The sequence below is a fragment of the Drosophila obscura genome, unplaced genomic scaffold, assembly GCF_018151105.1.
Source record: "Drosophila obscura isolate BZ-5 IFL unplaced genomic scaffold, ASM1815110v1 contig_1, whole genome shotgun sequence".
NCBI lineage: Eukaryota > Metazoa > Arthropoda > Insecta > Diptera > Drosophilidae > Drosophila > Drosophila obscura.
In genome coordinates this window covers 2,385,085-2,399,600 of record NW_024542679.1, presented here as the reverse complement: position 1 = coordinate 2,399,600, position 14,516 = coordinate 2,385,085, and the positions used below count along the sequence as shown (strand labels likewise).

Sequence of the window (14,516 nt, the reverse complement as noted above, 5' to 3'; positions counted from 1 at the left end):
GCTGCGCCGCCACACGGGGCAGGCAACAACCGGCATTTTTCTGTACGAACCAAACACACAGAGAACAGAACATAGAGACAGAACAGAACAGTAGTTGGTGTGTGGCACGAAGAGCGAGTGGCACCGAAAACTAATTGCCAAAAAGCGGGGCTAGCCCAGCATATGGGCTCTTAACGTTTTACGTAGTGCGCGTAACGTAACGTAACGTAACGTAACACATACACATAGAGAAAGATACACAGAGACTTTAATACAAGATAGATAGGGAGATACATTTACATTGCCTTGCCTTGGCTTGCTGCCAAACCCCCCACCAATCCGCAAAAGAGACTCTAGTGCAATGTGATTGATAAACGCGCGGTTAGATCGATAATCGATAATCGATAACTATCGATAGATCGATAAACACACAAAATGGCCTCACTGGAGGTGAAGCTGGAAACGCTGGAAACGGAGCGGGGCAACACTGAAAATGAAACGCAATCGAACGCCGAGCAGGCACAATCCGCCCAAAGGCAGCGAAGCGGTGGCACAATATCCCCCCACCACCACCACCAGGGTGGCGGCGGCAGCAATCGAAGCTCCCCCACAACGCTGCACACAGATGATCGCAGAGGATCGGAGGAGAGAGGAGCAGCCGGAGCAGGAGCAGCAGCAGCAGCCACAGCAGCAGCAGAGGAAACAGCTGGAGGCGGAGGATCATCATCACCTGTGGCCGGTTCACCCTCAGCCTCGGCCTCGCCCTCGTCCACGCCCTCGTCGCAGCAGTTCTGCCTGAGGTGGAACAACTACCAATCGAATCTGACGACGATCTTCGATCAGCTGCTGCAAAACGAATGCTTTGTGGACGTGACGCTCGCCTGCGATGGCCGCTCAATGAAGGCCCACAAAATGGTGCTGTCCGCCTGTTCGCCGTACTTCCAGACACTCCTGGCGGAGACGCCCTGCCAGCATCCGATCGTCATTATGCGCGACGTCTCCTGGGGCGATCTCAAGGCCATTGTGGAGTTCATGTATCGGGGCGAGATCAATGTCAGCCAGGATCAGATTGGTCCGCTGCTGCGGATCGCCGAAATGCTAAAGGTACGCGGCCTGGCGGATGTCACCCACATGGAGGCAGCCACAGCAGCAGCGGCAGCAGCCGCTTCCGAGGCACGCGACTCGTCCCCCAAGGAGACAACCCACCGCGACACAGTGGAACAGAGGGAGGCAGAGGAGCTGCTGGCCTTCATGCAACCGGAGAAGAAGCTGCGCGGCGACTGGGACTATCATCCCTCGTCCTCGGGCCAGTCTAGTGCCGTCTCCACGGTGGGGGGCAATCTCGAGCTGCGTCTCTCCCCGCTGGAGCGGCAGCAGGGGAGGAATGTCCGGAAGCGACGTTGGCCATCGGCCGACACGATCTTCAATCCGCCCGCCAGTCCGCTGAGCAGCCTGATCGCCGCCGAGCGGTTGGAACTCGAGCAGAAGGAGAGGGAGCGCCAGAGGGACTGCTCCCTGATGACGCCACCGCCCAAGCCGCAGTTGCAGGGAGCTGGCGGCGGCGTGGGAGGGGGCACACCGAGACGCCTAACTCCCGCCTTGGAGTCGGCCATCCATGGCATGGATATGCCCTCGCCGGCGGCCACTCCTGGCCCGCGATCATCGCGTGCATTGGCCCCCAGCCCGCAGCATCACTCGCAACAGCAGCACCAGCACCAACAGCAGCAGCAGCAGCATCCGTTGCATCTGCCACCTGTGCCTCCGCATCACTCGCACTCCCACTCGCAGCACCTCGGCCTGTCGCCCGTCTCATCGCAGCATGGCGGAGGACACTCCGCGGGCGCCTCGCCAGCTGGCGATTCCCGCTATCCGCTGGGACCCACCGCCGCTGCAATGGCCGCTGCCATGGAATTGAGTGGCATGCCACAGCATGGAGTTGGTCCGCCTGCAGAGCCACGCCTACCGCCGCCACCGCCCCATCATCATGGTGGCGGATCACAGGCAGGAGGAGGAGGATCGGGTGGCGGCCCTTCGGGATCTTCGCTGGCCGATGACATGGAAATCAAACCGGGAATAGCGGAAATGATACGCGAAGAAGAGAGGGTAAGTCCAATCGATCGATCGATCGATCGATCATTCTTTTTGCCTATTCACGGATCTTCCATTCCGTTTCCGTTTCCGCCTCTCTTAATCTTCCCATAGATCTTTCATTCTCTTAATCTTCTCACCTTCCGCGCGCTCTTTACGTTTCCCGTTTCTATCATTTCATTCACAAAATTCGAAAAGAGAGCGAATTCGCCTCGATCCATCTGCTGCCTACGCGCTGCTGCTGCGCTGCCACAGCGTTGCTTCTCCCTCTCTCTGATATTCGCTCTTTCTCTCTCTCTCTCTCTCTCTCTCTCTCGTTTTGTTACCCTCACTCACACTCTCTCTTCCTCTCTCTCTCTCTCTCGATCGTTTGTTTTGATTCACGTTTCGCGCGCCTTTCGGTTCGGATTTTTATTTCCGAATTCGAATACGAATACGAAAAATTTCTGCCGGCGGCATTTTGCTGCCTCTTCTGTGACGTCACTGCACTGCTGGCTGCTGCCGTTGGAGCCGCCTCGCCTCGTGTGGAATGTGCTGCTGCTGTGGTTGTTGTTGTTGTGGGGCCTCCTCTTTATCGCGGGCCTTCTTATGATTGACAGCATTCACGTGCTTCACGTCGCTTCATTGTCGTCGCCGCTCCACGCTCTTTCTCTCTCTCTCTCTCTCTCTTTGTGTGTGTGCCACATTTTTGTGTCATTTGGGGGGTTCCGTTCTGTGGTGCAGTCACTGGAACACACTGCTCTGCACTCTCCACTGTGGATCTGTGTCGTGTCTTTGAAGATTGCAAATTCCTGTGGCCCTGTGGTCAATAGATCTTTCGATCCGATTGAGCGGATTTCATTCTTTTTGTTGTTGTTGTTGCATGCATTTATGGATCCATAAGTGTGCTTCAATTAGAGGCCTTACAGTGGGGGCATTAACCGGTTCTCCCCTCCTCCCCCCTTCGCAACGCTGCAAGATCAGGGGTTCCTTCCACGCTCCTCCGAGGCATTTTTCTTTGAGACTGGCTGCAACCACAGAATTCGCACTTTAATAAAAATTTGTATTTATTTATCTAATAGACGTCGACAACGACGATGTTCACTCAAGAACCAGAGAGAGAGATGAGAGATCCCTTGGTCTCTGCCACTGTGAAATCCCTGCCACAAGTCCCATTCCTCCAGATCCGCCCAGAGTCGCGTCTGACATCAATCGCTTGACCATTGGAATGCAATATTTGTTTGTCTCTGGATGCTGGGGGGAGAGAGAACCTGGAACCTGTAGAATGGGGACAGGGACAGGGACAGACTCCTCTCCGCGAGAAATCTATCCTCTACGTTCTCCCCGTGTTTATTGTCGCTTTCGAGTGCATTAATCAAACAGCAAATGGTAGAGAAAAGGGGAGCTGCAGGGAGCTTCAATGAATGGAGAGGCAGAGAGAAGCGGAATGAATGCATTAGCATCCTCCTCCTCTCCTCCGCCTCCTGATCCTCTCATATGTTCAATTTTTCAAGTCGTTTGTTTGTTGTTCGACCCCCTCTCCGCACTCCCCAACAGATTTCATATTTTTTTTCAGCTTATTCTTCTCCCTCTCTCCTTCGCTCTTCCCTCTTTGGCTTCTTCCTCTCGTTAGCATCTCTTTTCAATAAATATTTTGTTTTTATGGTTTTTTAAATATTTTTCCAACGGTCGAGAGGCCAGGGCAGTGGCAGGGCAGGGCAGGGGGTGTCGGGCCCCGTCGTTTGCTTTGCTTTTTATGTGCTTGTGGAAATTCTTTGGAAAATGCATCGCTCTCTCGCAGATGCAGATGCAGTTGCAGTTGGAAGATGCAGTCAGCGAGCTGCACCTTCCTCTTCCTCTGTGTTCTGGGTTCTGTGTGGCGTGTACAATCTGCATTTTTGTTTTTGTTTGCATTTGTATTAGTGCTGGTGCTGGTGGCTGTTGTTGGTGTTGGCCATGTTTATGCTTTCCTGCTTTCCTGCTGTGTTTGCCTTTCCGATTGTTCTTTCTCCCCTGATCCTCCTCTGCCTCTTTCCCATTCCTCACTCTTTCGACTGTTATTTTCACACATTTCATTTCATTTATTATTAAAAATTGATGCCGCGATCGACACCGCTGCACTCAAACCTCAGACCCGTCCCCCTTCCCTTCTGAGCCGCTGCAGTCCGTCAAAGGCGAAGGCAGAGGCCAAAAACCATATATAAAAATCAAATATTGACAGCAGCGCAGGCAACAGATCCTCGCATTATGTTCTCTCTCTCTCTCTCTGTCTGTCTCTTTCCATCTCTTCTCCACCTTCAATTTGCCCCATGATCCATCCATCCCCATTGCAGATTCTTCCTTTTATATTTATAATTCCCTTGCATTTATTTGTACACTGCGGGCAGCGAGTGATATCTTTCTGTTCCAATATATTCTTAACACTTGGAAATATGTCTTCATTATATCCGACTACTTTTTATATTCACATCAAACGTAAATCATTTATAAATTCCCAGTTCATATAATTTTTTTGTAACATTAAAGTGATACGAAAACTTTACCCTAAGATTAAAAATCACTGAAATATTTTTGAATTTTCCTATTTTCTTCGAGTGTACTGCATACAAAACACTCCATGTGTGTATGTGTGTGTGTGAATTTATTTTCGATTTTATTTCTCATTCTTTTGATGCCACATAAAGCCACAGATAAAGCCGATAAGTGTCAGAGGAGAGTCTTTGGGTCTTTCCAGGGTCTTACGTTCCCTTCTTCATTCTCCGCTCTCCGTTCCAGAATATGTATCTGTATCTTCTGCTTTGGTTTTCTGGTGATTAATTGCACTTTTATTTGTGTGTCTGCGCGTCGTTCCCCCGTTCCCCCCATTACGTTTCCTTTGTTAAAAATCATTTTTTATTTCTGAATTCATTTTTTTGTTCTTCATATTTTATTGCCCAGCGCATTTAAATGTATCTGTGTCTGTGTGCCCCATGCATTTATAATGTATCTTTAGGTGCGTGTGTGTGTGTATGTGCATGCAGCATCATTAGAGGTTGTATATTATTATTTATTTCCTTCTTTATGCCAGAGGATCACAGGGATCGATCGGCGAGAGGTTCAGTGAACTTTTTGCCACATCTCCTGCTGGAGATCTGCTCCACACACGTCAGAGAGAGAGAGAGATCGAGGGACAGAGTGAGATTTTCTTGGTATCAAATGTGGAAGTACAAGAATCCCATGCAAAATATACATTACAATATCATTTGAAACGAATCATAAAAATAATCAAAAATCAATTGAAATAATCACAAAATATTCTGTACATTTTGTTAATTGATAAACGAAAACCGAAACCCAAATCCCGCACACTTTTTCCCTTGAAAACCAAGCATCAAAATTCCCTTTCGATTTCCATCGGACACAAAACTTTCCCAGCTATGCCATGGCCCCTGTTTTGCCACACATGCCACAGTCTCTGCTCTAAGCAACTCAATTAGCCAGAAGATGAGGGCGCAACCGAACGGAGGGACAAGTCCAGCGAGCGACGCGTCCCATGTCCAGATTCCCTTTTCTCACATTTCACGATTAGCGTGTGGTTCTCCAGCGGAGAAACAAAAAAAAACCAAAACAAAAAAAGTGCAACCGAAACAGAAAAAAACGCTGTAGACAAATTACCGCATTTTGCTCTCGCTGATAGGAAGTGGCATACAACAGCAGCAGCAAAAAGGTGCAACGAGCAACGGAATACCCTAGATGAATATTCTTCACGGAATGATAATTTCTATATGATAATGGATATAGTGATTCAGCCGTGGAAATACCATTGAAAACTCAAGGAGAATTTTGCTGTTTAAGCTGCAAAAAGAATCCAGAAAATTATCTGCTTAGAGTTTTCCAGATATATCTTTTTTTTGCTTCAAACTTCTCTACCAAATCCCATTAAACTCATCTCTGCTAAGGGGTATCCAAAACTGAAGCAGCAGCATTAAGTGGCAGCAGCACAAACGTGCCACATTCAAACTACTTCAGCAACAACAAAAAAACGGGGAAGAAAAAGGTATAGAAAAAGGCCAACAACAATCAAAGGGAAGAGACCAAGGGGCAGAAAAAGAAGAGCAAAGGGCACAAAGGCAACGAAAGCGAGAGAGAGTAAAGGAGAGAGAGAGAGCGGCAGGAGGCAGCAGCGGTAGCGGTAGCATAAATCTGTGTGGCATGATACAAAAATTACAAAAAAGAATATGCAACTCGAAAGAAAGGAATCTGCATCTACTGCAACATCTCTCTTGCCACACATTTGAGAGGCACGAATGTGTGGCAGAGAGAGAGAGAGAGAGAGAGAGAGAGAGAGAGAGAGACAGAAGAAGGGGAAGGAGGAAGCCAACAACAAGGCCACTTAACCCAATCGACAAAAGTCATTACACTCGTCACTTCACTCAGACACGAGACCCCTGCCCCTGCCCCTGCCCCTGCCACTGCCATTGCTCCTGCTCTTGCCGCACCTCCGGTTCATACTCTGCTTCAACACATCCGCTCATGTGTCAGAAGAGAAGGAGCGAAAAGGTAGGGGCATGCATGCCTCTCGGAATAAAAATAATATAAATAATACAAAATTTATTATGGAAGCCAAACAGCATGTGCCTCTGCCTGCAGATACAAAGATACATTTCCCAGAGGCCTGCACAAGATTGTGCTGCATCTGTTGCATCTATCTGGCGGGGCATTCAACATGCGATGCGTACCTACAATTTGTATACAAAATCTTCTTCTTCTCGTCTTTGGATTCCGAAAAGTAAATAAATAAAATAAAAATGAAGAAAAATTGAAGAAAATATATTTTACGAAACGGAAAAATAAACAAAAACCAAAAGAAGAAACCAAACAAAAAAAAAATCCAATCCCCAGCAGCGCGGATAAAAATAAAAGGCCAGCCCCAAAAGCCAGAAACAGAATAAATTGTATAATCCCCTTTGATGTATCGCCTTCTGTTTTATATTATTCAGTCATATTTTATGCCAATTCCACAGATACAAATACACCTAAAGATCCCCCCAGATGCAGATACAGCTACCACTAATGATCCCCCCTCGATTCACATATGGATAAATAGTCGTATGCGTATGTGAATGAGTACAAACGAATGATTCAACTACTCCCCCAAGTAGTTTTTACAGCGAAAATTGTTTAAATCTTACAATAACAGAATGAAGAGCGAATACATAGACACTGCCACAAGTAGAGCTACAGATACACTAAGGAAAAAAAATGCGATCTACTTCCAAAAAATATGTACAGGGAAATCGAAGCAGTTTTCAAATATCGCAAGCATTCTATGGATGGTGTAGCTTCTAGGGTTTGAACCAGGGACCGTAATCATTATAAGCTATAATATAAAAATCACACAATTATAATATCAAAATATATATTTTATATATCAAAATATAAGATTCACAAATTTGTATGGAAAATTATTATTTTGTTATGAAAGGTATGCCCAAAATGTGCCTGCTATTTCTCTCAGTGGAGTTCAAAAAGGCCTCACTGTATTCGTAAATGCTCGATTAATTTTAAATACATGGGGCATAAACATTTAATTAGACAAATAAAGATGGAAAAACAAAGAAAAAGCTAAGAAAAAAAAACAAATAGCAAAAAGTAGCAATAATAGGAGGAACATTTTGTTAATGTTTATATTTTCAAATACTTGGCGGAAAATTTTCATTTAGATTTTCATTTTCATTTTTATTGCAAATCCCCAAATAAATTGCTTGGAATACTATGTGGAAATTGTGGAAAATGCCTGCGAGAGGAGGGGAAATGGTAATGGGAAATGGCATTCAGGCAATGGGGCCTGGGGGCCTGGGGGACAAGGAAACAGCTGCACAACAAAGTCTTAAACGTTGATTAATATATAAAAATAAATTTGTATCTTCTACTTATGCATTCGTATCTTTGTATCTGACTGTATCTCCCCCTGTATCTTTGTGTATCTTTTTCTGTGTGTGTGTTTCTAATCGGATTTGCAGTTGCTGTCCGAGCGAGCGAGCGATCCATTTATTTTATTTATTTTTATGCCTATAATGCGGCATAAATAATTTATGCATATAAATAACACACACACACAAAGACACAGGCAGAAAAGGCCTCTAGCCTCCTCTACGCCACTCCACGCTCCAAGGGGCGTCCACACAGGCTTCAGTCGGGGACTGATCCCCTCCCCCTGCCCACAATCATAAAGCCAACAAACTCTGACAGCAACTCTGAGGCATGGCCCGCAGTTGTAGGGCCTCAAAAGGGTTTTTTCAGAGAGTCAAATCTTTTACTTTTACATATTTATCCTTCTACAAAATATATATTTATTTATTCCCTCAGAGGGAGATGCCTACCCACACACTCTCCGGTTGGAAAACATTTATTTATTATATTGCATTAGTTGTAAGTCTCTGCTGTGAGGCTGCTGCCCTGCTCTCCTCTGTGGCATGCTGAGTGCCTTACCTCTTGCCCCCATCAATCCATCCATCCATAGACTCTGAATCTGTATCTAAAGTTCTGTTTGAGGTTTGGTTTTCTTGTGTGTGTGTGTGTCTCTCAAGTGCGTGGGGGGGCAGGCCCTGGCACTGCGTGAAAGAAAACTTATTATAAATTACAGTATAAAATATAAAAAAAAATGAGGGAGAGGGAACTGCAGAAAAGAGAAGAAGAAGGAGCAGCAGCGTCAGAGATTGTAGATTCTTGATGGAGTGTGTGGCTGTGTGTTCATGGGATTAGCAAATGCAGCATCAAATGAAGCTGTTGCAAGCGTGGCAAAGGGAAGCTGTTCCTGCAAACAGAATGAAGAAGTGTTGGAGTAGGGCCTGTGGCAAGCAGCAAACAGTGAAGAATGAGGCCTGTTGCATGCAGCGAAATGAGCAAAAGGGTTTGAGCAAAGCAACATTAGGCGAGGAGATCCTTTTACTAATTGATTTGAGCTGCATGTGGCAGTGTGTGGCATAATGCTTTCAGTTACTTTGATTTTTCTATAATCCATAATGGAAAATGCCAAACCGCTTTCGAATCAATTATTGATGGGCACACAGATAAGATCCGCCCAACCCCAAGAGGAGGGTGTGAATACTTTAATCCTTTGGCATAAAAAGAGAAACAGAAATATGCCCCCAACTGCCCGGCACAAAGAACACAGTCGCGAAAGATGCAGAATGAAGGAGGATGAGGAGGCCTCATTCTGTGGCCCTGGAATGGGGATGTGGCTCTGCTGCAGTGCATTAAACTAAAGACAAATATTTACAATAAGCCAACGATTAATCAAATCAAAAGGAGAGGGGAAATATATACAGAGAAAAAAGGTATACAAAAAAGTATTAAATAAATAAATAAGTGACAGAGTGACTGCCATACCAGCCCAGCAACAAAGATCAGCAGTTGCCATCCCAAGGAAAAGACAGAGTGGAGGAGAGAGAGATGGAGAAAGATACTTGTGTGTATCTGAAAGACACAAGACATGGCTTTTGTCTTTGTGCAAAAAGTCTGCGAGAGCGACTCCCCGCGACTGCTGCTCCGACGGCGAGTGCAACGGCAACGGCAACAGCAACAGCAACGGCAACAATATATAAAATCGAACAAAAATAAATTAATTAAAAATGCAATCCAGTTGCTGGAGCAAGGGGCCACAGCGGCGGTGAAGGGGCTGGGACACAAGAGCAGTGAAGCAGCGGAACGATGGAGATACATTTTCTGTTATGTTTTGTTTTGTTTTGTAATTTATTAAAAGACGCGAATGAGTCAACAGAAGAGAGGTGGCAGCCTGCAAGGCTGGGACAGTGGGGAGTGTCAGCGGAACGGCGGAGCAATGGCAGTGGCAGTGGCAGGGGGGCCTGTCGACTCGACAGCAATTTCTATAATTGCATTTATTTATTTACAATTATTTTATTCGCTCGATTGCCTGAGTTTTTATTTATAGATCAGCGCAGTGGGGTGGGGGGGATCAGGCGGAGACAGAGGGGCGGCACGTGATTGTCATCGGAAATCGATTGAAATTCCCACTGCGATTGAAATTTTTGAAACGTCATCCAACGACGGAGGAGAACTTTTTTTTTTTTTGTTTTATTGTTTTCTGTGGCACATTGCAACGATAAGATACGCGCACAGATTAGAGCAGGGATCGAAGGTGGGGGATTGGGTAACCCTCTGGCCCAATCTCTCAGTGGCTTGATTGAGGAGAGGAGCAGAGCGAGAAACCCCATTTCTAGGGCAAATGATAAGAAATCTCCACTGGTAATGTCGATTAGCTCTTGTACTTTAGCCAAAAGATACCCTTCTGGCACTTCTGTTAGAGATACTTTTGCCACTTCTCCCTCAGATACTTCCCGCTCTAATTGCGGTCGTCATCGTCGCGTCATTCCCGTGTCATCGTCTCATCTGCAAAACAGCTGTTTGTCGACACCGCGTCTCTCAACGCGCCACACCTCGCACCTCGCACATCGGCACTCTTTTGGGCTATTGTCTGTGGCCTCTGCCTTCTTCCTGCCTTCTTCTGTCATTCGGTGGGTGTCTCTCTGTAACTGTGTGTGCTTGAGTGTATCAGTGTGTCTGGTCGTGTGCTTGTGGCGAGCCATAACCTGCCGCAACACACACGAAAGCTTACTCATTGACTGGGCGAGAGGAAAGGGAAGGTGGAGAGATCTATGGCGAAGCAGTGAATACGCTTACGCTTTTTAATTTTATAAATTAAATTAAAATGTGAATTCAGATATAATTTTCCAACTAATAAATATGTGAGGGATCTTAAAAGTTGCTTCATTTTGTATGTAAAAGATACCAAAGGAACATTTTCTGAACAAATTCTTTAGAAGATTTAAGTCGCTTGCCTTAGCGAACAGACTTTTCATTCACCAAAAAAAAAAAAAACCAGGAAATTCAGGCAAGAATTTTCGCCAGTGCCACAGCGCGCCATTGACTTTGACTTTGATGCCCCGTTTGCAGCATGCTTCGTTTCGCGGCGCCTCCTCACAGACAACTGGCGTACAAAATTATGCGGGGAGGGGGGCCTCTGCTTTGCACGCTCCACTAACAGCAGGGGTGGTGGTGGGGGGCAGGGTGCGTGTTTAGTGCAAATCTACGTCTGCTGCGTTGCTGTTTTCGTTACATTCAATTAGAGATACATTTGTACCATATGACATGAAGTATTTTCACACCTTTCTGCGCTTTCTTTTATAATTTAATTATTGTTGTTGCTTTTTTTTTTTTATTGCTGCTGTTGTAAACGACAGCTGCAGGCAGGCCGACAGGAGAATCAGTTGTATCTGTGCGATGCGATTATGCTGCGGTACAATGCAATAAAAGTAAATACGATGGTTTATATTTTGTCGAGAGGGGGGTACAAAACATTTTTTGGTTCTCAAGCGCTCATTTTTCGGTTGTGTGCGAGTTATTTATGGGCATGGCCATATAAGAGATCTCCCCCCAAACCAAACAAAAGAAGAAAAAAAGTTATCTCTCCACTCTCTTTCTCAACCTCCTCTTTCTCCACCTCTTTTCTGTTCTGTACCTACGTTTAAATTTTTTATGAGTTCGTAATAAAGTTTCAACATTTTTCATCATTAAAATAAAATATAAAGCCGAAATTATATTTTATCGTCTTTGCATCATTCTTTTTCCTTAAATACATGCTACAAACATATACAGCACACACACACACACACACACACAGAGAGAGAAGAGAGGGGAAGACATACAAAAGATACAAAGTTGAAGTTATGTGTAGCAGCAGCGTCGCCGTTGCCGTTGCCGTTGCCCGCCACCGCGGTGGCAATAATAATGAATATATATGATAGAGAGGGGTGATGGAGTGACGGAGTGAGGGAGGAAGGAAGGAAGGAGGGAGTGTGGTAGCCGGGAGAGACGCAGGGAAAGAGAAGACAAGAAACCGCACTTTAAGCAAAAGACGAAGAAGCCTGCAGCAGCAGCAGAAACAGCAACAGCAACAAATATAATAAATAAAATAACAAAAAAAAAAAATGTGAATAAAATAAAAAATTGTATTCTGCGGAATGGGGAAAAGATCAGAGAAGGGGTATGAGTATGGGGGACGACCAAAACGATGCCAAAGAAATATATTCTTTAATTTAGAGGTGTGCTCCCCTATCCCGCACCCATCCCCTCTCAGTGAATGGAAGAGTGAGAGAAAAATAAAGGGAAATAAAATATGAGAGAGCAAGAAGAAGAAAGGCAAGGAGGAGGGACTTACCTTTTGGAGATCGAGACTTGTGGATGCCCTCTGAATAATCGCTGCATGCTGCAAAGAAAGAAAAAACAAAACAAAAATTCAAAAATAACCTAAAAAATAAAAATATCATAAATAGAATATATAAATACTTAAGTATCGATTATAAAATAAATGATTTAAGACTGATTTTTCCTTATACAAAATATATAGTGATCCACAAACATATCCACCGAATGATAATGCCCTTCTCTGAGTAACATTCCAAATAAAACATAAAAACGTAATTTAAAATAAATATTTCAAGAAACTCGACTTGCCCCTTCCTGCCCTTCTGCTGCTGCTGCTACCCACCGTTCTGCTGCTGCTGCGGTTGCTCTCTTGCTGTTTTCTGGTTGTTGTTTCTGTTGTTCCTATAGTAATTTATAATATTCCTTAACGATGTGCAAAGGGCAAAAACTGACCAAGCCACAAGGCACCAGCACAGTGGAGCAGTTTGCGGAATTGGTGAATGCAAAATGTGAATAAGTGAAAGTGCACACCCTACACAAAATGGAGAGACTTTGAGCTTAAAGAAATTCTACATATATACAGTATGATACCAAAGTGTATGAAAAGCTCCTCTATAAAGTATCATATTTGTGCAAATGGTTAATCTGATTTATAATAATCTCCCTCCCATCTGCCTTACAATAACAATTCCCACCATTAAGTAGAATATTTTCGTATCATCTGGCCCCACTGTTTGTGTGTCTGCCTTAATTCATTTTATTCCGTTTTATTGTTGTTGTTGTACTTTTTATTCCCCGCTTTCTGTACATTTTGTTATTATTGTTGTTGAATTTTTTTTTAATGCGCAGCTGCTAAGGAAATGATTTTCGAAAATTGAAGTTTATGACGATGAATGGAATACATTTTTGTTGTTGTTTTCTCTCTGTTTTTTTTTTGTATATTATTCTTTGTATATCTCCGTTGCGGCTGCTGCTTCCACAATCTTGTACATGTGTGTGTGTGTGTGTGTGTGTGTGAGAGAGTACCATTTATATTAATATAAACAATAATTTTGAGCGGTGTAAACTTAAGTTCTCCCTGCTCTCCACTCTTTTTTTTGTGGTGGCGAAGCGCAATGAACTCTGAAGATCTTCCACGGGAAGTGACTAGAGAGCGACAGAGAGAGATGGCTGCAAGAGGAGTGCTCGTGAGGCAGAATTTTAAATATATTTCTCTGCTTTATTCAGCCTTAAATAGCCGATAATCCTCCACCTATACCGACAGTAAGAACAGCTTCGGTGGAAAAGCGAACGTCTTCAAGCAGCAGCATTAATTGCGTGCAAGTTGCTGCCGCTGCTATCTCATTATCAGACACATTGGTGGTAGCAGCAGCAGCAGTGGCATCAGGCAGCAGGCAGCAGGGCAGCAGTGCTTGTAGCAGCGACTGTGGCAGTGGTGGCGGCGGTGACGTTGCACGATTAATCAAATCAAACGAAATCAAATCAAAGACGCGATTTACATGCACATGCGAAATGTGAAGTACGTTCCACTCTCCTACACTCCCCTCTACCAACACTGCCATCTGTATCTATGTATATCTGGGGCTGGGACTGGGGCTCTGTGGCTCTGCATCAAAGTACTAAAAGTATCTACGGGTGTGTGGCAGGGACCTGCCTATGACAAAGCATTTTTAAGCCATTTGATTGACTGACGTTAAAATATTCACAGAGAGCGCGCGGTGCATGCAGCATGATTTTAATCGCAAGCCTTGCCCCCCCCTAGCACCACTTCTACTCGCTGCCAGAGGAGGAAGGCGCTCCATTCTATGCTAAAAAAAAATCGTAATAATTATTAAAAAAAAAAAAAAAAAACCATATGAGCACATGGCTTTACCTTTCCCGCTCCCTATCTCTCTCTTTCCACGGCTCTCTTTTGTGTGTTTGTGTGTGCGGCTTAAACATCGAAGAAGCAAGAAAAATCGAGTGCAGAAGGACAAATGACAGACGTTGCTGTTGCTGTTGCAGTTGCAGTTGCATTTTCTGTGTTGGTGACTGCCTGCCTTTGGGCCTGGCCTAGCCTCGCCTCGCCTGGCCTTTGCAACGTGCTTCCTTGGGGCATGTGGCAGGGGGATTAATGAATTTGATATAATGACATTTTAGATTGCATCTCTGCATAACATTTAATTGTGTTTGCTTGTTGTTTGGCGCTGCTCTCTGCTGCTCCACAGACGCTCAACGGCTGCACTGCCATGTTGCCACGCGTTTTGTGCCGCGTCATGTTGGGG

At 44.9% G+C, this 14,516-nt stretch overlaps 1 protein-coding gene across 4 annotated transcripts in view; it reads left to right on the top strand.

The window, feature by feature from the left end:
• Positions 1-371: 371 nt before the first annotated feature.
• Positions 372-14,516, top strand: part of LOC111075840 (protein bric-a-brac 1) — a 70,951-nt gene continuing 56,806 nt past the window's right edge. For all 4 annotated transcript variants that reach the window (XM_022369339.2, XM_022369338.2, XM_022369337.2 and 1 more), the window contains exon 1: positions 372-2,082. In XM_022369339.2, coding sequence (XP_022225031.2) covers positions 415-2,082 — 1,668 coding nt within the window. In that variant the 5' untranslated portion in view covers positions 372-414. The remainder of the gene's footprint in view (positions 2,083-14,516) is intronic.